The 22,268-nt window shown below is 67.9% G+C and overlaps 11 protein-coding genes and 1 non-coding gene across 12 annotated transcripts; 7 read left to right on the top strand and 5 right to left on the bottom strand.

Moving 5' to 3' along the window:
- Positions 1–372: 372 nt before the first annotated feature.
- V1510DRAFT_415480 (uncharacterized protein) lies at positions 373–2,576 on the top strand. The gene has a single exon (XM_066933603.1). The coding sequence runs from the start codon at positions 580–582 to the stop codon at positions 2,494–2,496; it is 1,917 nt and encodes a 638-aa protein (XP_066789584.1). The 5' UTR covers positions 373–579; the 3' UTR covers positions 2,497–2,576.
- A 242-nt stretch (positions 2,577–2,818) lies between these two features.
- Positions 2,819–2,909, bottom strand: V1510DRAFT_t103. Its single transcript has one exon. It is a non-coding gene; the product is annotated as a tRNA-Phe (tRNA).
- A 1,615-nt stretch (positions 2,910–4,524) lies between these two features.
- Positions 4,525–6,426, top strand: V1510DRAFT_406838 (uncharacterized protein; the record flags this gene model as incomplete). Its single annotated transcript, XM_066932394.1, has 1 exon — positions 4,525–6,426. The coding sequence occupies one exon, from the start codon at positions 4,525–4,527 to the stop codon at positions 6,424–6,426; it is 1,902 nt and encodes a 633-aa protein (XP_066789583.1).
- Positions 6,427–7,488: 1,062 nt separating this feature from the next.
- V1510DRAFT_415474 (glutamyl-tRNA synthetase) lies at positions 7,489–9,702 on the top strand. The gene has a single exon (XM_066933602.1). It carries the CDS (start codon positions 7,495–7,497, stop codon positions 9,667–9,669), a length of 2,175 nt encoding a protein of 724 aa, XP_066789582.1. The 5' UTR covers positions 7,489–7,494; the 3' UTR covers positions 9,670–9,702.
- An 8-nt stretch (positions 9,703–9,710) lies between these two features.
- Positions 9,711–10,957, bottom strand: V1510DRAFT_429732 (uncharacterized protein; the record flags this gene model as incomplete). The annotated part of the gene is made up of 1 exon (XM_066935330.1): positions 9,711–10,957. Exon 1 carries the CDS (start codon positions 10,842–10,844, stop codon positions 9,711–9,713), a length of 1,134 nt encoding a protein of 377 aa, XP_066789581.1. The 5' UTR covers positions 10,845–10,957.
- Positions 10,958–11,263: 306 nt separating this feature from the next.
- On the top strand, positions 11,264–13,107 carry V1510DRAFT_415472 (Septin-domain-containing protein). Its single transcript, XM_066933601.1, has 5 exons — positions 11,264–11,464; positions 11,656–11,720; positions 11,755–12,206; positions 12,239–12,334; positions 12,367–13,107. The coding sequence occupies exons 1-5, from the start codon at positions 11,424–11,426 to the stop codon at positions 12,847–12,849; spliced, it is 1,137 nt and encodes a 378-aa protein (XP_066789580.1). The 5' UTR covers positions 11,264–11,423; the 3' UTR covers positions 12,850–13,107.
- On the bottom strand, positions 12,909–13,804 carry V1510DRAFT_415470 (emp24/gp25L/p24 family/GOLD-domain-containing protein). Its single transcript, XM_066933600.1, has 3 exons — positions 13,512–13,804; positions 13,015–13,477; positions 12,909–12,983 (listed from the first exon to the last, which is right to left on the bottom strand). Exons 1-3 carry the CDS (start codon positions 13,656–13,658, stop codon positions 12,964–12,966), a joined length of 630 nt encoding a protein of 209 aa, XP_066789579.1. The 5' UTR covers positions 13,659–13,804; the 3' UTR covers positions 12,909–12,963.
- A 262-nt stretch (positions 13,805–14,066) lies between these two features.
- On the top strand, positions 14,067–14,961 carry V1510DRAFT_415469 (uncharacterized protein). The gene is made up of 2 exons (XM_066933599.1): positions 14,067–14,603; positions 14,635–14,961. Exons 1-2 carry the CDS (start codon positions 14,086–14,088, stop codon positions 14,723–14,725), a joined length of 609 nt encoding a protein of 202 aa, XP_066789578.1. The 5' UTR covers positions 14,067–14,085; the 3' UTR covers positions 14,726–14,961.
- Positions 14,736–15,358, bottom strand: V1510DRAFT_363948 (uncharacterized protein; the record flags this gene model as incomplete). Its single annotated transcript, XM_066931165.1, has 3 exons — positions 14,736–14,900; positions 14,930–15,016; positions 15,047–15,358. 3 exons carry the CDS (start codon positions 15,356–15,358, stop codon positions 14,736–14,738), a joined length of 564 nt encoding a protein of 187 aa, XP_066789577.1.
- On the bottom strand, positions 15,061–16,117 carry V1510DRAFT_109594 (uncharacterized protein). Its single transcript, XM_066930233.1, has one exon. The coding sequence runs from the start codon at positions 15,993–15,995 to the stop codon at positions 15,396–15,398; it is 600 nt and encodes a 199-aa protein (XP_066789576.1). The 5' UTR covers positions 15,996–16,117; the 3' UTR covers positions 15,061–15,395.
- A 588-nt stretch (positions 16,118–16,705) lies between these two features.
- Positions 16,706–18,008, top strand: V1510DRAFT_363723 (ATPase, V1/A1 complex, subunit E; the record flags this gene model as incomplete). The annotated part of the gene is made up of 2 exons (XM_066931153.1): positions 16,706–16,735; positions 17,352–18,008. 2 exons carry the CDS (start codon positions 16,706–16,708, stop codon positions 18,006–18,008), a joined length of 687 nt encoding a protein of 228 aa, XP_066789575.1.
- Positions 18,009–19,719: 1,711 nt separating this feature from the next.
- On the top strand, positions 19,720–21,883 carry V1510DRAFT_109569 (mitochondrial inner membrane magnesium transporter LPE10). The gene is made up of 2 exons (XM_066930232.1): positions 19,720–21,017; positions 21,560–21,883. Exons 1-2 carry the CDS (start codon positions 19,877–19,879, stop codon positions 21,652–21,654), a joined length of 1,236 nt encoding a protein of 411 aa, XP_066789574.1. The 5' UTR covers positions 19,720–19,876; the 3' UTR covers positions 21,655–21,883.
- The last annotated feature ends 385 nt before the right edge of the window (positions 21,884–22,268 follow it).

Here is a 22,268-nt window from a genome sequence, read left to right as displayed (position 1 = left end):
CGGGCGCGCGGCTGGGCGCGCCGCATGCATACGTAAGCCGGGCGGAATTTTACGTAAGCGCGTTCGCCGCGGTAAGCGAGCCGCACGCAGTGCGGCGCGAGTCCACGGGGTCAGCCGCACGCAGTGCGGCGCGCCGCGCGGCCGTGCGCGTATCGTGCAGCCCCTGCAGACCCCGCCCGCGGCTGTGCCGGCCGCCGCCCCTCGCTGGCGCCGTCCGCCGGCCGCCGGCCACCGTCCGGCCGCCCGTCCTCGCCCGTCCTCGCCCGTCGCCGCCGGGGCCCGGCGGTGACATGTGAAAGCGGCCGGGCCGACTAATGGCAGTCTTGGCTAGCGCGGGTCGACGATGCAGGTCAGTGAGTACTCACAAGTCTTAATTCCGAATAAGGCAAGGTCCAGCCGTCCGTGCCGCCATTTCGGGCCCGGCTGCGAGCGTTCCGAGGCTGAGCACATCGGCCGCATGCGCAGGCAAGAAAAACCGACACCGGCCCCATTTTTTTCCACCGATCCACGCTGTTCGCGGTGTCACAGGCGATTAGCGAACTGACAGTGCTCGAGCGCTGCCGGCGATAGTATACGCCGATGCCGTCCGTGACAGACAACCCCCCGATCTTGCGGCCGGTGGCGAGCAACATGGACCGGCGGCCGGACGGACGCCGCCAGGAGGACCTGCACGCGAGCGTGTACTTTGACGCCGTCGAGGACTGGCCGGACCGGTTCGACGGCCTGGCTGCGGCTGTGGCCGACAAGACGTGGTCCGAGGGTCGGCCGGACGACCTGGCCGACGAGCTCGCAGATGACCTGGCGGCGTCGGTCTCGCTAGACCACCCGCCCAGCGGCAGCTCCGGCGCGCGCGACCGGCCGGCGACCGCACCGGCGGGCGACGACGGCTCGGCCTCGATCTTCTCGTTCTCACTACCATTCACGATCCCTCAGGCGTCGCCGCTGCGGACTCTGCGTGATCTGCGCGACTCGCGGCTGGCACGCAAGCTCACCCGGCACCCCGTCGCCGACCGGCGGCCGCGCTCGGTCGCGGACGAGGTCGACGACGACAGCGATCCGGTCGGTCCGCGGCGCTACCTGCGGTGGGCGCCGTCGCTGCGGGCGGCGCTGCCCTTTGGCGCCGACGACAAGGTCGGGCCGTCACCGCTGCGCGTGCCCCAGCTCCAGTACGACCAGGACGACTCATCCGACGACGAGTCGCTGTTCTCGCACGTGTCCCAGATGGACAACGTGCGGCTGCGTGCGATCAAGGCGTCGCTGCGGCCGATGATCACGCGCGCGCCGGCCGCGCGCGCCGACGCCTTCTCGGCCATGGCCGGCGACGTCGTGATCCTCGGCGGCTACCGCGGCAGCATCCTGCGGGACGCGCACTCGCGGCGCCGGGTGTGGATTCCGATCAAGGTCGGCCTCAACATCCGCAAGGTCGATCTCGCGCTCGGCCTTGACGACGCCGCCGAAGACAACGTCACCGACACGATCTACCCCGACGGCATGCTCACGCACCTCGGCCCGGTCGACGTTTCGCGCAAGCTGATCCGGCGGCTGCGCCAGAACCCGAACTGCACCGTGCACGAGTGGTCGTACGACTGGCGGGTCTCGCTCGACAAGGTCGCCGACGACCTGCACGACTTTCTGCGCCGCCTGCGCGCGCGCCGCCGCGGCCGTCCAGCGATCGTCATGGCCCACTCGATGGGCGGCCTGGTCGCTCACGCGGCCATGCAGCGCGACCCGACGCTGTTCCGCGGCCTGATCTACGCCGGCGTGCCGTCGTCGTGCGTCAACATCCTCGGTCCGCTCAAGCTGGGCGAGTCCGTCATGCTCTCGTCGCGCGTGCTCTCGGCCGAGGTCACGTTCTCCATGCGCAGCAGCTTCAGCTTCCTGCCGCTCGAGGGCCAGTGCTTCGTCGAGGCCGACACCGCTGCCGAGCTCGAGCTCGACTTCTTCGACCCCAAGACCTGGACCGACTACGCGCTTGCGCAGCCCACCGCGCGCCCGTCCGCCCGTCGCCGCTCGTCCTCGGCCATCCACCTGCCGAGCCTGCCGTACCTCGAGCGCAAGCCGAGCGACGAGGCCGCCGACGCGGCCCAGGCTGTCCGCGACTACGACAACGCTGTCGAGTACCTCACGCGTGTTTTGCCGCGCGTGCGCGCCTTCAAGGAGTCGCTCAAGTTCGATCCCACCAAAACGTACCCGCCGCTGGCCGTCGTTTACGGTCGCACGGTCCCGACCGTGCGTGGCGCGCGCGTGCGCAGCCGCGAGGCCATCGCCGACACCATGTACGAGGACATGATCTTTGGCGCCGGCGACGGTGTCGTTCACGTCAAGCATCTGATGCCGCCCCAGGGATTCTCGGTGTGCGCGCGTATCGCGTCTGACGTGGGCCACGTGTCGCTGTTCAGCGACCTCGACAGCGTGTGCCAGGCCCTGCAGGGCATCCTTGACGCTGAGGCCGGCCTGATCAAGTCCGAGCCCATTGTGCGCGGCGGCCACTTGTGACGCGCGAATTGCATCCCCCTCTCCTGACTAGCATTTCCGGCATATATAGAACAATGTACACGACTCTAGGCTTTGGTAGAGCACGGCGGGAGGACCGGCCGGTCGCCGAGCGTTGGCGGCGGGGGCGCCAAGGCCGACGTGGCACCGATGAGTGCGCACGCGACGCCGGGCACGCGACGTCGCGCTGTTCGGCGACACGTGCGCGGCGGCGCGTGCGGTCTGTGCGCGCGGCGCCGGCCGGGCTCGGCTTCCGGCCTCTCTGTGCGCGTCGGTGGCGGCGCCGGCGGCGGCCCCGACGCGTCCCGCGCCAAAAAAAATCAATTGCGATGTCTGTGGATCGAACACAGGACCTTCAGATCACAGAACCAAAGTCACGCTTCAGTCTGACGCTCTCCCAACTGAGCTAACCCCGCAAGTGTATACCTAGCTGTTCACGTTGCCCGCCATACTATCTCCATGGGTCTACGGGTCCGAGCTAGCCGCAGTGGCCCTGGCGGGCCCGCTCGCGGGCCACTCGCGGGTCACTCGCGAGCCACTCGCGGCTCAGGCTCGCTTGTGCATTAAGCCGGCTAGAGCGTGGGCGTCACGGGCCGAACGGCGGCGGATGCAGGCCACGCGCGGCACGGCTTGGCCTATTAGAGCGCCCAGGATAATTATCGCCGGCTGCCTCCGTAGAGGCCGGCGCGGGCCGACAGCGGCGTGCAGATGCTGGCAGGCAGCCCAGACGGTCTAGGGGTTACTGGGCTATACTGTAAAATACGCGTGTCGTGTTTACACGTCCTGCCGGCGCCGCAACCGCGTGCACCCCCAAGACGGCCGGGCGGGCCACAACAGCAGGGGATATGCGCTTCCAAGGGCTCGCCGGCGTAGAAAGCCTCCGAGTAGGTGCGTTGCTAGTGCCGTGTGTCGCAACCCTCTGCGTCTGCGTGGCTGAGGGTCACAAACGCCTGAGCATTTAGCAGTCAAACTTGCGCAGAGCACCACTCAATATTGGCTGTGACCTGGACTCGGTCCGTGCCTGGTGACCGAGCGCGGACCCGACCTGGCTCGGCGCGCTGAAAAGTGCTGCTGACTAGCACAAGTGCCGCACGCATGCCCGGCTGCAGCCACAACCTTCACAACCCCGCGCCGTCTAGGTTGGCTACAGGGGCGTCGGGTCACACACCCATTTGCTTTTCGTCGAATATCTCTGGGTCAGTTAATTGAAATCCAAGGAATCTACGCAGACTATACACTACAACACCAAAATTTTCATAAAAATTATTTTACTCGTCATTTTTTCCCTGCAATCATTTCTTCTGTTGTTGTTTCTAGCCAACTGCCTATATATATATACATATATATATTTTCTTTTCGTTTCATTCATCTCAGTTAATTGGGTCCCGCGGTCTATTACTGGTCTCACGAAGGTCTAATTTGCGAAACAGCTGTAGCGTGGGTGAGTACCTTTTTTGCTGTTTTTTCCATACCGGCGCGGTGGATTCCAGGCCATCGCCTGTGCCAGCGTGTTCGCGGGTGGCGAACGCCGCGGACGGACCCGCGGTCGCCGTGTGGCCGGGCGGACGGCAGCAATCAGTGGCGGGCGTGCGGCGGTGCAGGTGCGGCGTCCGCCCGGCCACGATCGCCCGCGGCCGACGGCAGGCGACAGGCGCGCGCGTGCGGGCCTGTGTGCAGCCGATCTCTGCGCCAGTTTGTCGGCGCGCACCGCGGTCGCGGCTTTCGTGCGCCAGAAACGGGACCCTTCGCAGATGCTAACGGTCGCAGATTCCAGTAGACGAGACTTTGTTTGGCCTCTAATTGATCAAGGATTCGGATCTCAGGTTCTAGAGCACTCTTCTCTGGTACGTTTGTTCGGCGTTGCGCGCGTGCGCGGTGCGACTTCCAGCCCGCGGACTCTGCTGACCCGCCAGATTTTTGGTTCATCTATCCTGTTTTTGTGCGACATCCTTTTTGGCCGTTTGTTGTGGTTCCGCCAAATACTCGCAGATTCGCCTTCCGTCCTACTCTGCTGTCGCGGCCATCTCAGTCATGTCGGCAACAACTATTCCGCCGACCACCCCGTCGTCATATGCGCTCGCTGCAGGAGGCAAACCTGTGTCCGCTTGGGCCGTCCCCAGAAAATCGTCCGAGTCGTCGCCGGCGACCGAGAACACTCTGATCACGAGCTCGCCAGAGGGCGCCGTGGACACCAAGTCCAGCATAGACACGTCGCTCAAGGCGGTCAAGCCCACGTCGCCTGAGACCACCCCCACCGACCTCACGCCCTCGACCGACAGCGCGTCTAGCGACGTGGCGTCGGCCACTAATGCATCCTCCTCGTCATCGACCACATCGTCCACCACGTCGACCGCCGACTCGAGCTCGTCTGACTCGCCCGCGGCAGTCGCCACCAAGCAGAACCTGACACCCGCGCCGGTTCCCAAGGTCAACCCCTGGAAGCTGAGAGAAGAGAACCTGACGGGCGCGGCTGTGCCGACGTCGACGGACCCGTTGCCGGCCGAGATGGAGTCGCTCGGCGGCGCTGGCAAGGGCAGCAAGGCGGCGGGCGTGCTGGACGCCAAGAACTGGCCCACGCCCGAGGAGGACGTGTCGCCCGACCTCGCCAAGAAGGGCCCCAAGGAGGCCAAGAGCCGCCAGACCGGCAAGGAGAAGTGGGTGCCGCTGTCGCCGTCGGTGCTCATGTCGGCCAAGCAGCCGCCGCGGAGCAACAAGCCGTTCCCCCGGGCCAACGCCGGCAACAAGCCGAACGGCAACGCGCACGGCGACGCCGAGCACGCCACGGCTCGTGGCAACCGGTCGTTCGCCAAGAACAACAGACAGAAGGGCAACCTGGCCAACGGCCCGTCCGACAGAAAGACGGGTCCGGGCCCGCAGAACGAGAAGTGGACCAAGCGCACGGACAAGCAGGGCTTCAGAGACGAGAAGGAGAAGGACGAGAAGGACGGCAAGCCGGCGCGGAAAGACTCGGTCGCGGACGCGGACGCGTTCCTCGGCCAGGACTCGCCAACCCAGGCCAAGGCGGACGTCGAGTTTGACGCTCAAGCGGCTGCCGCCGTGCCGGGGTCAGCCGCATACGGGCAGGGCAAGGACAAGGCGCGCTTTGCGCGCGCCGGCTACGTCAACGGCACGACCGCGGCCGTGAACGGTGCGACGCAGACGTCGCCGTCGGGCCGGATATTCACGCCCAACGGCGTCAACCACACGGGCACCCAGCAGCTGCCGAAGGCCAACCAGCAGCAGGCGGCTGCCAAGAACAGCCAGCGGATCTCGCCGCGGCCGGTGCACTCGAGCCCGCAGTACAGCCAGCAGAACCCCCAGCATTACGGTTACCAACACCACAACTTCAAGAACAACCAGTTCCGGCGACAGTCGGCTGGTGGCCCGACGTTCCCGGCGGTCCAGAGACAGTACTTTGCGCCGCAGCAGGACTTTAGCATGTACGCGTTCACGCACGTGTTCCCTCCCCAGCCCGCCGTCTTCCCCGGCTACATGTTCGAGCCGATGAACGTGGTCACGGCCCAGGTCGACTACTACTTCTCGACCGAGAACCTGTGCAAGGACATCTTCCTGCGGCGGAATATGAACAGCGCCGGACTGGTGCCGGTCCAGGTGCTCGCCAACTTCAACCGGGTCAAGTCCCTGACCAACGGGGACATGGCCGTGCTCCTGGACGCCATCCGGCACTCGCACATCGTCGAGCTCGTCGGCAACAAGGTGCGCCAGCGCGAGCGCTGGTCCGCGTGGGTGCTCCCCGCGGACGAGCGTCTGCCGTTCGGCAAGGACGACGAGGAGGCCGAGGCGCTGGTCGCGCACGAGAAGCAGAACGCGGGCCGGTACGGCAGCCCGGACGAGTTTGCGGCAGCCGACGCCAAGTTCACCAAGCTGTCGTCCGAGGCCCCTGCATTTATCCCCAAGACGTCGGGCAACTGAGCGTTGCCGGCGTTCTCATACCTCCCCACATCGGCGGCGCGCCGGGCCCCGGCGCCCGGCGCGCCGGCTGCTTACCTTTTTATCTTTACGTTCCGCCTGTGCTCCAGCCACTATCTTATCTTTTTATCATTGCTTTGTTTCATGATTTACATGCTGGATCCGCCGGACCCTGGCCTGGCTCGCGCCCGGCCGTCTTCACCTGCCATGGACCGAGACAACGACTCGCGGCTCATCCGACGTGTGGCCTCGACTGAGCATACTACTATATACGATAGATGATTGATATTGATTGATATTCTCACATAGGAGTTCTGAAAAAAATTGCATGTGTTTCTCTAATTAGCTTCGGAGACTGAACGGGGGACTGATCCAGTTTTTTTGGCCTATCGACATGCGACGACCCGGCGGCCGTGCCCGCGAGCATCATCCAGACTGTAACGAGATTCGTCGCCGTCGGCCTGCTGCCGTCTCGCGTGCCCTGACCAACACCTCACCTGCATTTCCTTGGACGGCCTGAAATACGTGCTCTTGTCGCCTCTTTCCGCGGTCAGAGGACAGGCAACGAACTCTTCTTCTAAAGTTCTACCTTCTATCCTTAAATTATCTTTTCGTTGCCTTATATAAAAACATCCTACATTTTTTTTTTATTTTTTTTTTGAAATCAGCTGCAAAAGTTAGTAGGGAAATAAAAGTTCACAGATCTGAATCAAGAGAAAGAAATCTACATAGCATCATGGGCACTGTTGTTTAATGCCATACCTCACTTCGCTTGTCGATGAATCTATTATGACCATTTATTAGTCCACCGAAAGCTGGGATCCCACAAGAGACAGTCTCCGGCTCGTGATTGCCGCCAGATTTCTCAGTACACAGATGAACGAAAAGTTTCGCTAGTTATATATTTTGCATGTAATTATTCCAGTACATATATTAATAAATATTACGTTTTCTGTTTCAGCCAAGGCGCATGAATCATGCGAGGGCCGTGCGCGGGTGGGCACGTGACCTAGGGAATCCGCCAGAACGAATTTGATCGTTACGCCGCAAAAGATTTTTTCACCAAACAAAATGTCGGCTGTGCTCACTGTCTCTACCAGCGCGCCCCAGGTGGCGTACGCTTGCCTGATCGCTGCGGCGATCCAGAACGATGTCAAGGCGGGCGCGATTGAGATCGCGTACCACACGGCGGGGCCGCTGATCGAGAAGGAGATCGCGGAGTCGACGGTGTCGTACACGCAGGGATCGGCGGCCATCTACGGCACCGCGACGGTGCTCAAGGCAATTGCCGCGCAGTTCCCGGAGACGTTCTACAAGGGCGCGGCGACGGCGGACGTGGACCACTGGATCGAGTTTGCGAGCGCCAAGCTGGGCGTGAAGGACTTCAAGTCGCTGACGCCGTCGCTGGACGAGCTCGAGTCGCACCTCAACTTCCGGTCGTACTTTGTGGGGTACTCGCTGACGGCGGCGGACGTGGCCGTGTGGGGCGCGCTGCGCGCGAACCCGGTGGTGGGCGGCGCGATCAAGAGCCGCAGCGTGATCAACGTCAGCCGGTGGTACCGGTTCCTCGAGCAGCACGACGCGCGGTTCACGGGCGCGGTCGACCAGCTGATCAAGGAGATGAACGAGAAGCGCAAGACGGACAAGCCCGGCAAGCAGACGTCGCAGGCGAACTTCAACATCGGCCTGCCGGACGCGGTCGAGGGCCAGGTGGTGACGCGGTTCCCGCCCGAGCCGAGCGGATACCTGCACATCGGACACGCCAAGGCGGCGATGCTGAACCAGTACTTTGCGCAGATGTACAAGGGCAAGCTGATTGTGCGCTTCGACGACACCAACCCGAGCAAGGAGAAGATGGAGTTCCAGCAGTCGATCATCGAGGACCTCGAGCTGCTCGGGATCAAGGGCGACGTGATCACGTACTCGTCGGACAACTTTGACCACATGTACGCGCTGGCGATCAAGATGATCGAGGAGGGCAAGGCGTACGTGGACGACACGCCCGTGGACCAGATGAGACAGGAGCGCACGGACGGCGTGCCGAGCGCGCGCCGCGACCGCACGGTCGAGGAGAACCTGCGCCTGTTCAAGGAGGAGATGACGAACGGCACCGAGGAGGGCCTCAAGAACTGCCTGCGCGCCAAGATCTCGGTCGACGCGCCCAACAAGGCCCTGCGCGACCCGGTCATCTACCGGTGCAACCTGACGCCGCACCACCGCACGGGCACCAAGTGGAAGGTCTACCCGACGTACGACTTCTGCTGCCCGATCATCGACGCGCTCGAGGGAGTCACGCACGCGCTGCGCACGATCGAGTACCGCGACCGCAACGCGCAGTACGACTGGTTCCTCAAGGCCATGAACCTGCGCAAGGTGCACGTGTGGGACTTTGCCCGGCTGAACTTTGTGCGCACGCTGCTCAGCAAGCGCAAGCTGCAGTGGTTCGTCGACGAGAAGATCGTGGCCGGCTGGGACGACCCGCGGTTCCCGACCGTGCGCGGCGTGCGCCGCCGCGGCATGTCGGTCGAGGGCCTGCGCTCGTTCATCCTGGCCCAGGGCCCGTCCAAGAACATCGTCAACTCGGAGTGGTCGCTGATCTGGGCGACCAACAAGAAGGTGATCGACCCGATCGCGCCGCGCCACACGGCCGTGACCAAGGAGAACGCGGTCACGGTGTCGCTGGCGCACGCGCCGGCCACGCCCGTCACCGAGGAGCGCGCCAAGCACAAGAAGAACCCGGCGGTCGGCAACAAGAAGCTCATCCTGGCCGACAAGATCCTCGTCGAGCAGGAGGACGCCCAGACGTTCAAGGAGGGCGAGGAGATCACGCTCATGGACTGGGGCAACGCCATCATCAAGACCATCGCCAAGGAGGGCGACATCGTCACCGGCATCACCGCCGACCTCCACCTCGACGGCGACTTCCGCAAGACCGAGAAGAAGGTGACGTGGCTGGCGGCGACGCCGGACGCGGTTCCGGTCGACCTCGTCGACTTTGACTACCTCATCACCAAGGACAAGCTCGAGGAGGACGACAACTTTGCCGACTTCATCACGCCGACGACCGAGTTCCACACGGCCGCGTTCGGCGACGTCAACGTGCGCGACATGAAGGTCGGCGACGTGATCCAGTTCGAGCGCAAGGGCTACTACCGGCTGGACTCGGTCGCGACCGAGACCGAGCCGGCCGTGTTCTTCACGATCCCGGACGGCAAGGCGACCCAGAAGTACGGCGCCAAGAAATAAGCGGCGATGCGAATATATGTCTATGTACAACTAGCAGCCGGCTACGCGGCCTCGGCGTCCGCGTCGGCCTCGGCCGGCGCCTCGGCGCGCGCGCCCGCCTTGTAGGTCTCGGCCGTGAGCTGGTGGCGGTAGAGCCCGGCGTGGCGGTCGATGGCGGCGACGACCTGCGCGTGCAGGGCCGCGACGTCGGCGGCGGCCGTGGCCGCCCACGCGCGGGCGTCGGCGTCCAGCGCGGCCTCGTCGGCGGCCGCGCGCAGCCCCTCGGCGACATAGCCCAGGTCGATCGCGTACGGCCGCAGCGGCGAGACCGCGGCGCGCAGCTTCGGGTGGCCGGGCTCGGCCGCGACGGCCAGCTCGGCCTCGAACCGCGACAGGCGGTCAAAGAACCCGCGGAACACGCCCAGGTACGACGCCAGCAGGTGCTGGTACCGCTCGAGCTGCTCCGGCGTGGGCTCGGCCGTGTTGCGGCGCATCACGCCCAGCGCGGCCACAGCCAGGCCCGAGAACTGCGGGAACTGGGCCAGGTACTTGTCGTCCTGGGCGTCCAGCGCCTTGTTGGCGCGCACGGCCTGGTTGAGCGTCTTGAGCACGGCCGGCAGCCGCTCGACCGAGTGCAGGCCCTTGCCGAGCGCGTCGAACCGCGTGAGCCACGCCCGCAGGTACTCCTGGGCGCCCTCGACGTCGAAGCAGAGCCCGAGGTGGCTGTGGATGCTGACCAGCGCCGACAGCTGGGGGAAGAGGCCGGCCAGGGCCGCGCGCCGCGTGAGCTGCTGCGCAGACGCGGCCGGCACCGACGACAGGCCCGACAGGTGCACGCTCTCGAAGATGCGCTTGACCTCCCGCATGTGCGCAGCCGTCTCGACCGCGCGGACGAGCTGGGCCAGGTCGGCCTTGGCCACGTTCGCCAGCGGCTTGCGCGGCGTGTACGGCTGCTTGGTCTTGGGGTCGATCGGCGGCTTGATCTCGAGCACGCGCGTGTTGCTCGGCCGATACAGCAGCTTGCGCAGCTTCGGCTTCATCGTGTGCTGCTCGATCTTGGCGTCGATGGTCGAGACGGTGGCCTCGAACGAGCCGTCGTGCAGGCCGCGGAGGGCGTCGGCGGCACGGAGCGCCGGGGCGAGCGCGCCGCGCACCCGCAGCATTGACCCGCGGAGTCCGCTCTGCTTGGTGATCATCGTGGGACGGGGGAATGGAGCTGGAGACGGCGGAGCGACGGCGAGAAAAAATTTGGCCGGTGCAGACGTTACCCGGCTACCGTGCCGCGCGCCCGGCGTTGCGCAGTTATGCCGAAAGTGCGGCGGCGGCGGTGCCTGGCGCCCGCGCCACATGGCGCGCGCGGTCGGGCGCGGGCCGCGCGCAGACGTCGCGCGGCGCTGCACTTCTGCCGCAACGCGCGCGCGCCGCGCCCGAACGCCAGCACACACGTGCTCTCGCCAGCGCGCGTTCGCGCCCGATCCGGCCCAGCGCCGTCACAGCTGCAGCGCAACTCTCGTGCCACGCGTCCCCGTCCCGGCACATCTCTCCCAACCGCGCGCTCATGCATGCCCGGAAGCCGCCATGGTCTGCACGCGCATATTTTGTGTTTTGGCGTTTCCCAATCAAACCGCCGACCCCTTAAAATAATTCGCATCTTGACTTGGACCACAGATCCTTTTGACTACAATTTTTTATAAGCGACCTCGGACGTTCAGATTTGATCCACCAAGCACCCAGAAGTCAATCTAGTCTCCATAGACCAATACAGAATCGGCGAAATGGCTCCGCAGATTGGCATCGCGAACCTTCCCAACCAGAGGTAGGTCGACGCGTCGGATGGACGCGCACAGGGTGCGGGGTCGACGGGCGGCGGGCGGCACAGGCCGCGGAAGGTCCCGGGCAGGGCCGTGCGGGACGATCGCGGCGTGGGGCGGGCATCCGCATCCGGCGGCCGCGCCGAATTGCACCGGGCGCGATGGATTGCGGGCGGGCGGCAGCTGACGCGGGCAGACACAAGATTGTTTTCAAGAATGGCGCCAACTTCACGCTGATGGTGTGCGGCGAGTCGGGCCTGGGTAAGTGAGCCGGCAGGCGGCGCTGACGGAGCAGGCAAGACCACGTTCGTCAACACGCTGTTCTCGACGACGATCAAGAACCACGCGGACCACCGGCGGCGCCACGAGAAGCAGACCAACAAGACGGTGGAGATCGAGATCACCAAGGCGCAGCTCGAGGAGAAGTTCTTCAACCTGGGCCTGACGGTGATCGACACGCCCGGGTTCGGCGACTACGTCAACAACCGGGTGGCGTGGATGCCGATCGTGGAGTTCCTGGACGACCAGCAGGAGAGCTACATGCGGCAGGAGCAGCAGCCGAACCGGGAGCAGAAGGCGGACCCGCGGGTGCACGCGTGCCTGTACTTCATCCGGCCGACGGGCCACACGCTCAAGCCGCTGGACATCGAGGTGATGAAGCGGCTGTGCACGCGGGTGAACCTGATCCCGGTGATCGCCAAGGCGGACACGCTGTCGCCGGCGGACCTGGCGCGGTTCAAGTCGCGGGTGAGTGGAGCGCCGGGGCGCGCTGACGGCAGATCCGCGCGGTGACCGAGGCACAGGGCATCAAGATCTACGTGCCGCCGGTGGACGGCGAGGACGAGGCTGTGGCGGAGGCCTCGCGCAACCTGATCGTAAGTGGCGGGCGCGGGCGCGCTGACGGCAGGCGGCGATGCCGTTCGCGGTCATCGGCTCGGAGAAGGACGTGCAGACGCCGACGGGCCAGGTCGTCAAGGGCCGGCAGTACCCGTGGGGCGTGGCCGAGGTCGAGAACTCGGAGCACTGCGACTTTGTGCTCCTGCGCGAGACGCTGATCCGCACGCACATGCTCGACCTGATCACCAAGACCGAGGAGCTGCACTACGAGGCGTACCGCGCGCAGCAGATGGAGACGCGCAAGTTCGGCGAGGCGCGGCCGCGCAAGCTCGACAACCCCAAGTTCAAGGAGGAGGAGGAGGCGCTGCGCAAGCGCTTCACGGAGCAGGTCAAGATCGAGGAGCAGCGCTTCCGCCAGTGGGAGCAGCGCCTGATCGGCGAGCGCGACCGGCTCAACAAGGACCTCGAGGCCACGCACGCCAGCATCAAGGCGCTCGAGATGGAGGTCGAGGGCCTGCAGTCGGGCTCGTACGGCCGCAGCCACAAGCGCTAGGCGCGAGGACACGCCGCCGCCCGCGCTGCGGCGCCCACCAGACCTGTTATCCAGTATCGTTTCTGTTTTCATGAGTTGTATTGCTAATTTTGTGGTAATTTCTATCCGCGGCGGCTACACAAAGCCCTTGCGCGCTGGCGTCAGCTGGGCCGCGCCCGTACTTACACCCGGTGAAGAAGAACTGGACGACGACGACCTGGAAGACCGCCATGACGACGATCGTCAGCACCTCGACGATCGAGAAGTAGAAGATCCGGCTCTCGGTCGACTTGACCGTGCTGAAGTTGCGGTTCTCGCGCGTGCGGAAGTACTTCTGCGACCGCGAGATCGACGTCAGCTGGCCCGAGAGCGAGTGCACGCTCGTCTCGAACAGCGACGTCTCCTGCTCCGAGCCGCCGGCCTGCTTGATCGGCAGCTCGGCGCGCATCTCGTTCTCGACCGCGATCTCGAAATCGACGAGTTTCTCGGCGAACGTCGACATCTCGTTGAGGAAGCAGAACCGGTACTCGCCGATCTCGTTGGCCGTGAAGACAAAGTCGCCCTGCCGCTCCTTCTCGCCGTCGAGGACGACCTTGAGGCTCGGCGACGAGACCGAGTAGTCGATGTCGAACGAGCCGCCGCTCTGGACCTGGCTGTCAGCCCGCCCCCCCGGGGCCACTTACCGCAAAGTAGAACGCGACCTTGAGGCCAGGCTGGTGCACCTGCGAGTAGAAGCACGCGCGCTCGTTGGCGGCGACGTTGTACGTCAGCGCCGTGGCCGCGGCCGTGGCCGCCATCGCGGCGAGGATGAGAAACTGGACGGGGTTCATTGCGTGTGATGCCGGATTCCGTGCTCCGCGCGCGCCGCACTATCGCATCCACCGGTCCGGGGGTTGGATGAGCTTGGCCTGGATGGTCTGGGAGGTCTGCGGCCGAGTCCTGCCGGAGAATGTCCTGGGGTCGTGGTAAACGAGTCTGGTCGAGCTGGACGGTGAAGACACGCAGGCCAGGACGGGCGGCGCCGGACGGTGCCGCGCGGCGCGCGCGATGGGGCACAAGTGCACGAGCGGTGCGGCGCGGGCGGCATGGCACAGGTGCGGCGCCGCGCGGCGGCCAGCGGCACAACCGCGCCTGCGCCGCGGCCCAGCGCGCGGCACAACCGTCCCGCCGCCGGCCCCCCGCCGGCACAACCGCGCCGCGCCGCGGCTCTGCGCGTCCTTCCGCGCCCTCGGCGCGCCGCCGACGCGTCCATCGACCATGTACGGCGCAGACGGGGCCAAGCTCGTCCAGGACGCCAAGCGCGCCGGCGGCCTCCAGAGCCTGCCCATGTACCAGACGGACGTGGTCGCGGACGTGTGCCGCGAGATCCGGGACCTCCAGCGCGACGTCCAGATCGTCCTCGCCCAGGCGCCCGAGAACTTCCGCGCGTCGCAGGACCGGGTCACGGCCGCCGGGATCTTCATGCTCCAGCTGTGCATGCGCCGCGACAAGCGGTGTCTGCTGGCGTACCACCGCACGCGCGCCGAGCGCATCCAGCAGCTGGCCTGGGCCGAGTTCGAGCCCAGCGAGACCGAGGCCGGCTCGGACGCGCCCGCGCCCACCGCCGGCTGGCACCCCGACGAGGAGGACTACTTCCGGCGGTACGCCGACAACCTGGCCGAGCTCAAGGGCGAGTGGACCGACATCGACCTGCTGGGGTCGATGGAGCCGCCGCGGGACCTGTTCATCGACGTGCGCGTGCTGCGCGACGCCGGCGAGATCCAGACCGAATACGGGTGAGTGCGTGCGCGGGCCCGCTGACGCCAGCGTGCTCTCGCTCAAGAAGAACAGCCAGTTCTACGTGCGGCAGGCGGACGTGCTGCGGTTGATACAGCAGGGGTACCTGCAGAAGCTGTAATTACTATCTATCACCGCCGGCGCCGCGGCATCTGGTCAAAGTCGACGCCGGACGTCTTGCGCGCGCGCGGCCGCGGCTTGGCCGAGTTGAACAGCTCGATCAGCGGCAGGATCGAGAGCCGGGTGAACCACGGCGTGAGCCAGATCGACAGCACGAGCCGCACCGGCAGCAGGATCTGCGTCAGCGCGCTCCCAATGGACCTACCTTGACGATCGTGTACGCGGTCGCGCCCTGCAGCACGAGCTTGGCCGCCTCGGCCGTGCCCTCCTCGGCCCAGTGGTTGTCGGCGACCTGGTGTCAGCCCACCCGGGCGCCACTTACCATCTTGGCGAACACTGTCCGGCCGAGCCCGAGCAGCTCGTCCGAGAACGGCGGGACCCAGTCCAGCGCGCGGAAGACGTAGAGCAGCCCGAAGAGCGGCACCACCGCCGTCACCTCGTGCAGCAGAAAGAGTGAGAAGGCGTGGGCGGCCGGCGCCTCCACGAAGGACTTTGCGTACTCCTGCAGCCGCGGCGGCAGCCGCGCGATCAGCCGCGCGGCCCGGGCCGCCTGTGCGCTCTTGTCGGCGGTCGCTCTGGCCGGGCTGCTGTGCAGGCCCCGGCTCGGCGGAGGCACGCTCCACAGCCGGCCCATCTGGCTCGCCACCGACGGCCGCGCCCACGCCGGCCGGCTACTGGCCGCGCCTGCGCCGGTCGACGCCGCGCACATCCGCCGGCCCATCAGCCCGAGAAACACTGTGCGCATTGTGCTGGCTGCGCCGATTGTCTGTGTCGAATGCTGGCGAGCTTGATCTTCGGGGGTGAAAACTTGACGTTTTTGTCAACCTTGCCATTTCTGCCGCCGAGCCGGCCACCACCACGCGACGCACGCCGCAAGCCTGCCCTCGGTGACGACACGGTAGGCGGCGGCCGGGTGGCAACAGCCGACGGGGCGGTCGTGCGCCGGGCGGCGCGCGTGCCGCGCGCACACATGCGCCGCACGCCGTGCGGCGCGCCTGCATATACCCGCACGGATCGCCGCCTGCGGCTATATGCCTACGTGCGTAGCGATCCTCCGGCTCGTCGCACACCGTGCGGCGCACTACGGCTCTGTCACTGCCCGCAGGCTGCCATCGTGTGCGAGCCTCCGGCGGCGACTCCGTCGAGGGTAGCTGCCCTGCGGGCAGTGGATCGGGTGACCGTGCGCCGCACGGCGTGCGGCTGATGTGCGAGCCTCCGGCGGCGACTCCGTCGAGGGTGGCTGCCCTGCGGGCAGAGGTCCGGCGCAACATGTGCCGGCACCCGTCTACAGACGAGCAGCTCACTGTAGGCCTTGCTGTCGAAGGCAGCCATGTCGGCAGCTCGTCGCCGGAGACTTGTAGACACAGCCGCACGGCGTGCGGCGCACGTTACACCGGAAAAACTGCCCGCAGGGCAGCCACCCTCGACGGAGTCGCCGCCGGAGGCTCGCGCGCAGCCGCACGTCGTGCGGCTCACGTTGCACCTACCACGCTGTCCGCACGCTGCGGCTCACCAGAGACTGGCGTCGCGTCCGCGTACCATGCCCTCCCGGGCGCAGCGCTGTGGCCCAGGCACCGGTCAAGCAAGCCAGCCAGTGGACCAGCGTACCGGCGCGAGCGTGCGTGCGGCGCCGGGTGGTCCGCGGCAGCGCGACCCGCAGTGGGCCAATGGCCGAGCTACTGCGGGCAAGCAAGGGGCGTGGTTGGCCGGCGTCCGCCGCACGGCGTGCGGCGGGAGTGAGCCGCACGGTGTGCGGCTCAGATCCACTGCCCCACAGCTCCGAGAGAGGCGCCGGTGGGGCGGATGGGGCCGCAAGTGCCGCGCGGCGCGACAGGTGCGCCGCGACTGCAGCCGTTTTCGGTGCTTAGATTAGATAGTCGCACTAGCCCGTTCGGCGTGGCGAGTGGCCCGCTGGGTCGCAGCAAAATTTAACACGACCGCACTCTTTATCTTCCATTCATCCTTCATCGTATCAGCCAAAATGTCCAACACAGCTCTCACAGACGACCAGGTAAGTGACAGCGATGGGGAGCCGATGGCGGGCCGAGCGCCGATGGTTTCGGGGCGCCGCGCGCGGGTGCGGTGCAATTGCGCCGATTGCGAGTGATAGTGGAGAGCGGCGGTGCTGGCCCCGGACGAGGGCTGCGGACGCGGCCGGGGCCGGGCCAGGCGGCCGCTGGGCCAGGCGAGCCGGCCGGACGAGGGCTGCGGACGGTGGCCGGGCCGGGCGCGCACGGGCTGGCGGGCGCGCGCGGGTCGCCGTCGGAGAGCGCCGAACGTGGCGTGCGGCGGGGCGGCCGTGCCAGGCAGCCATTGCGCGGCGTGGCAGCGGTCGCGGCGGCGCGCATTGCGTCCGCTGGCTCCCGGCGTGGCCCCTGGCCGCCGGCCGGCGGCTGGCGACGACGGCCCACTCGGCCAGGCCCAGCCGCTCGGCGTGGGCCGGCCGCGCGGCCACGGCTGGTGCTCCTGCTCGCCCGTCCGCCGCTCGTTCCGTCCGCGCACCTGCTCGTCCGCCCCGCCGCCCGCTCCGTCGCCGCCCCGCCGCCCGCTCCGTCGGCGCTCCGCCGCCGCTCCGGCCGCGCCCCCCGGCCGCCCTCGGCTCCACCCAGAACACAGCTGACCCCCAGGTCGACACCGAGCTCAAGAAGCTGGTGCAGTTCATCAAGCAGGAGGCGCTCGAGAAGGCCCGCGAGATCCAGATCTCGGCCGACGAGGACTTCGCCATCGAGAAGGCCAAGCTTGTCCGGTACGAGACGTCGATCATCGACCAGCAGTACGAGCGCAAGACCAAGCAGGCCGGCCTGGCCCAGCAGATCACCAAGTCCAACATCACCAACAAGACGCGTCTGCGCGTGCTCGCCGCGCGCCAGGCCGTGCTCGACGACGTCTTCGCCAAGGCCGAGGTCGAGCTCAAGAAGGTGACGGCCGACACGGCCGCGTACCAGGCGCTGCTCAAGGACCTCATCCTCGAGGGCGCGTTCGTGCTCTACGAGCCCGCGGTGGCGGTGTCGGCGCGCGAGGCCGACTACGACGTCGTCAAGGCGGCCATCCCGCAGGCCGAGGCCGCGTTCAAGGAGGCCGCCGGCTTCGAGGTCAAGATCTCGGTGGCCGCGGAGGCCCTGCCGGCCGAGTCGGCCGGCGGCGTGATCGTCATCGGCTCGGGCGGCAAGATCGTCGTGTCCAACACGCTCGAGGAGCGCCTCAAGCTGCTCTCGGAGGAGTCGCTGCCCGCCATCCGCGTGGCCATCTTTGGCGAGTCGCCGACTCGCAAGTTCTTTGACTAGACGGCCCCGGCCTAATACATGCTATTGTCTTTTGACGCGCGGTAGTGGAGCCGGAACTCGCAGCGCTGGGCGGACTCGCGCGCGAGCGAGCGCTCGCGGAAGCGGCCCTGGGGGTCGAAGATGCGCCGGGACGTGGCGCGGAGCGCGTTGGCGACGGCGGCCGTGTCGGAGCGCGGGCTGCCGGCGAGCGCGACGTCGAGCGCGTCCAGGAGGACGGCGAGCTGGCGGAACGCGCTGCGCGGCGCGCTGGCGGCGGGCCGGAAGACGCCACGGACCATGCGCGCGGCCAGGGCGCGGCCGAGGCGGCGCCCGGCGGCGGCGCGGGCGATGGCGGCCGCGGCGGCCGCGTCCGGCGGGCCGGCGCCGCAGAGGAACGTGCCCACGGCCAGGGCCGTGCGCACGCGCAGCAGCGCGGCCGTGCGCGTAGGGAACGCGCGCGCAATGCGCAGGCGCAGTGCGGCCGCTTCCACGGCCTCCAGGACGGCCGCGGCAACCTCGGCGATCTCCGCGGCCGCCGGCTCGCCGACCACGGCCTCCAGCGCGGTCGCCGCCGCCTCGCGCGCGTCCGCCGCGGCCAGCGCCAGCGCCAGCGCGCGCACCAGCCGCACCCACGCCGCGCCCGCCGGCCGCGGCGCCGCAGCCAGCACCGCAAACGCGTAGCCCACGCCCGCCGGCGCCGCCGCGCCGCCGCCGGCCGCCACGCCCGGCCCGCCGCCCAGCCGCTCCCACACGCGGTCCACCAGCTCGGCCGTGACCGTGGGCGGGCTGCGCAGCGCGCTCGCCAGCACCGTCTCGGCCCGGTGCTCGTCCGCGCCGGCCCGCCGGCCCGCCAGCCAGAGCACCATCCGCTCGCGCTCCGCGGCCGGCGCCGCCGGCAGCACCGCGGCCACGAACGGGTCGTCCGGGAACCGCTCGTCCGGCCACGGCTGCGGCGCAAACACGCGTGCGGCCAGCGCGTCGTCGTCCGTGTCGGCCCACGCCGCGTCCGCCGCGCCTGCCGGCTCGTCCGCCGCGCCCGCGCCGGCCCCGCCGCCCTCCGTGCCCTCCGCGCCCTCGGCCAGCGCCAGCATCCGCTCCAGCTCGGCCGATTTGTCCTCGCCGACGGCCGACGCGAGCGCGTCCGACGACACCCGCCGCCGCCGCCGCCCCGCGCCCGCGCCCGCTGCCCGCGCGGCCTCCACGCTGCGCTCCAGCGCCAGCAGCCCGTGGCTCTCGGCCTGCAGCCGCCGGAAGAACGCCGGCACGGCCACGTCCGGCTCCGTCTTGAAGGCCGTCAGCTTGGCCTGCTTGCGGCCCGTTTTCGCCCGATCGCCGCCGCGGTCGCGGTCCGCGCGGTCCGCGCGCTCGGCGCCGCCGCGCTCGATGCGCTCGTGCGTGCGCTCGTCCATCCGCCGTGATCTGGCCGTTGGATGGCCGATGGCGGGCGCTCTGCTTGCTGCCGGTCGCTGCCGGATCGGGTTGCGCAGTTCTACCAAACACGGTCCCAGCGCCGCCAGCTTCCGCCATCCATCTACACGAACGAATCCGCCCAGATGGCGCTCAAACTGGCCGCAGGCTGGCCGACCGGCCTGGTGCGGCCGCTGGCACGGGCGCCGGCACGGCTGCGGCCGTGGCGGCGGCCGTGGCCGGCGTGCGCGGCCGTGGCGCCGTGGACGCCGACGAGAAATTTGCACAAACACCGTCCGGAGACGGCCGGCGGCGGCCGCAGGACCGTGGCCGGCGCCGGCGCCGGGCCTGAGACGGCCGGGCGAGGGCTGGGGACCGCCGGCGGCCGCGGGCGGGCGTTTTCCGGCCGCGGCGTGGCCGAAAGCCCGCAGACGGCGGCCAGCCCGTCCGGGCCTCTGCGGCGGCGCAGCACCCGCACAAGCATGCGGCCGCGGCAGCCGGCCGGGGCAGGGACGGCGGCCGCGGCGGCCGCGGCCGCGGCCGACGCCGTCGTCGGCGGCAGCGGCGGCGACCGGCAGCAGTCGCGGCTGGAGCATCTGCTGCTCGAGCGCAGCCTGATGCACAAGTCCACGGCCGAAAACTCGATCCGGTGCACGATCTTCGACCACAACGGGCAGGTGTCGGTGGTCGCCGGCGAGTTCAAGAAGAGCGAGCTGCTGTCCAAGCACGGGCTGCTCCCCCGGGACCTGCGCAAGCTCGACACGGGCGCGCACACGATCGTGCCGTCGATCCTCGTCCGCAACAACTCGATCCTGGTCAACCTGCTGCACATCCGCGCGCTGATCAAGGCGGACATGGTGATCCTGTTCGACATGACGGGCGGGGGCGGGGACTACTCGCAGACGCAGAGCATGTTCATGTACGACCTCGAGGGCAAGCTCCAGCAGGGCTCGACGGCGATGGGCGGGCTGCCGTACGAGCAGCGGGCGCTGGAGGCGATCCTGATCTCGGTGGTGACCGCGCTGGACGCCGAGATGAAGGTGCACACGTCGGTGGTGGCGTCGATCCTGTCGGAGCTGGAGGACGACATCGACCGCGAGAAGCTGCGGCACCTGCTGATCCAGTCCAAGGCGCTGTCGACGTTCCTGCAGAAGGCGCAGCTCGTGCGGGACGTGCTGGACGACATGCTGGAGCAGGACGAGGACCTGGCGGGCATGTACCTGACCGAGAAGCTGGCGGGGCGGTCGCGGCCGCCGGACCAGCACTCGGAGGTCGAGATGCTGTTCGAGTCGTACGACAAGCACTGCGACGAGATCGTGCAGGCGACGCAGTCGGTGGTGTCCAACGTGCGGACGACGGAGGAGATCGTGAACATCATCCTGGACTCGAACCGGAACGCGCTGATGCTGCTGGAGCTCAAGTTCTCGATCATGACGCTGGGGCTGGGCGGCGGCGCGTTCGTGGCGGCGCTGTACGGCATGAACCTGCGCAACACGCTGGAGGAGTCCGTGGTGGGCTTTGCGGGCGTGACCGCGTTTGCGACCGTGCTCGTGGGGACCGTGGTGCTGTACGGCATGCGCAACCTGCGCAAGGTCCAGCACATCACCATGATGTCCGACCCCCGCGGCCGCCGGCGCCGCGACCCGGCGGGCCTGCGCGCGCGCACCGAGGCGGGGCTGTCGGCGCTGCGCACGTTCTGGGCGGGCCACGCGCCGGCGCCCAAGTACGACCCGCCGCGGATGACGTTCAAGCCGACGCCCGAGTACCCGGCCTCGGCCGAGCTCGAGCCCATGTACCACCCGCCGCTGGACGCCGCGCAGTGGCGGGCGCCGGAGACGGTGCCGGAGCCGCCGGCGGGCAAGTCGCTGTGGTCGGCGCTGCGCTTCCGCAAGGCCTCGGCCCAGGACCGCCGCGAGCGGCTGCTGGCGGCGACGCGCGCGGCGGCCTCCGAGGCCAACCGCGACGCGCTGCACGCGCGGCTGACGGGCCACCTGTTTGGCGACGCCGAGGACCAGCCGGCGCCGCGGCTGAAGCGGCCGTCGCGCAACGACAGCCTGGTGCGCCGGGGCATGCTGTGGAAATGGATGGTGGAGAGCGGCGGGCCGGCGCCGACGAAGGCGGCCAGCGCGTCTGCGGTGCGCGCGCCGGGGACGCCGCACGGGGCGCCGCGGAAGCCCTAGACGAGGGCTGCGAGACTGCGGCTATGTGGGCGGACGGGGCATATAGCCGCACGAAGGTGTCGGGTGGCCGCGACATATAGCCGCCCGCGCGGCCTCTGCTGTGCGCATATAGCCGCCCGCGGTCTCCGTGCACATATAGCCGCTCGCGGTCCGTGCGCATATACCCGCCCGCACGGCTGGCACATAGCCGCACGCACGGTCTACACTGAGTCGGCATACAGCCGCACGATCGGTCTTCCCCGCATATAGCCGCACGATCGGTCTCCCCCGTCGGCATATACCCGCACGGCACATAGCCGCACTGCCCGTCGCCGCTCTCGGCGCCGCTCACCTTCCGCCGCACAGCTGACGCCGCGCGGCATGTACATATCTTCTCACCTTCGGCCCGTGGGCGCGTCTTCGCGAGGCGTAAATATATTCAAGAGAGTGTAGTAACATATATTACAGAAGCCACGGTACGTAAGAATAGACCAGTCTTGCGCCGCCTAGACGTCCTCGCGCGCCGAGTGGACCTGCGTGTAGTCCTCGTCGAAGCGGATGTCGGTCCCGGCCGAGTTCGTACGCGACGGCAGGTCGCGCATGCTCCGGTCAACGAACGTGGTGCCGTTGGACGGCACATGGGCAATGGGCAGGCCGTCCTCGGGCGCGAGGTGCTTGGACTGGCGCGGCGACATCTTGATCGGACGCTTGCCAG

The sequence above is a fragment of the Dipodascopsis tothii genome (assembly GCF_038497935.1).
Source record: "Dipodascopsis tothii strain CBS 759.85 unplaced genomic scaffold V1510scaffold_11, whole genome shotgun sequence".
NCBI lineage: Eukaryota > Fungi > Ascomycota > Lipomycetes > Lipomycetales > Lipomycetaceae > Neoaidaea > Neoaidaea tothii.
The sequence above is the reverse complement of the archived record's forward strand: the minus strand, read 5'-3'. Positions and strand labels throughout refer to the sequence as shown.

Bases quoted from the DNA above. Each gene is read 5' to 3' on its own strand.
- V1510DRAFT_109594 (XM_066930233.1), bottom strand. From the start codon at position 15,995: ATGTTGCGCCGGACCTCTGCCCGCAGGGCAGCCACCCTCGACGGAGTC.
- V1510DRAFT_415480 (XM_066933603.1), top strand. From the start codon at position 580: ATGCCGTCCGTGACAGACAACCCCCCGATCTTGCGGCCGGTGGCGAGC.
- V1510DRAFT_415469 (XM_066933599.1), top strand. From the start codon at position 14,086: ATGTACGGCGCAGACGGGGCCAAGCTCGTCCAGGACGCCAAGCGCGCC. The intron at 14,604-14,634 runs GTGAGTGCGTGC...CGCTGACGCCAG, and splicing joins GAGATCCAGACCGAATACGG to CGTGCTCTCGCTCAAGAAGA.
- V1510DRAFT_415472 (XM_066933601.1), top strand. From the start codon at position 11,424: ATGGCTCCGCAGATTGGCATCGCGAACCTTCCCAACCAGAG. The intron at 11,465-11,655 runs GTAGGTCGACGC...TGACGCGGGCAG, and splicing joins GCGAACCTTCCCAACCAGAG to ACACAAGATTGTTTTCAAGA. The intron at 12,207-12,238 runs GTGAGTGGAGCG...CGCTGACGGCAG, and splicing joins TGGCGCGGTTCAAGTCGCGG to ATCCGCGCGGTGACCGAGGC.
- V1510DRAFT_415470 (XM_066933600.1), bottom strand. From the start codon at position 13,658: ATGAACCCCGTCCAGTTTCTCATCCTCGCCGCGATGGCGGCCACGGCC. The intron at 13,478-13,511 runs GTAAGTGGCCCC...GCTGACAGCCAG, and splicing joins AGGTCGCGTTCTACTTTGCG to GTCCAGAGCGGCGGCTCGTT. The intron at 12,984-13,014 runs GTAAGTACGGGC...AGCTGACGCCAG, and splicing joins CCAGTTCTTCTTCACCGGGT to CGCGCAAGGGCTTTGTGTAG.
- V1510DRAFT_109569 (XM_066930232.1), top strand. From the start codon at position 19,877: ATGCGGCCGCGGCAGCCGGCCGGGGCAGGGACGGCGGCCGCGGCGGCC. The intron at 21,018-21,559 runs GCGGCCGCCGGC...CCGCACGGGGCG, and splicing joins CACCATGATGTCCGACCCCC to CCGCGGAAGCCCTAGACGAG.
- V1510DRAFT_415474 (XM_066933602.1), top strand. From the start codon at position 7,495: ATGTCGGCTGTGCTCACTGTCTCTACCAGCGCGCCCCAGGTGGCGTAC.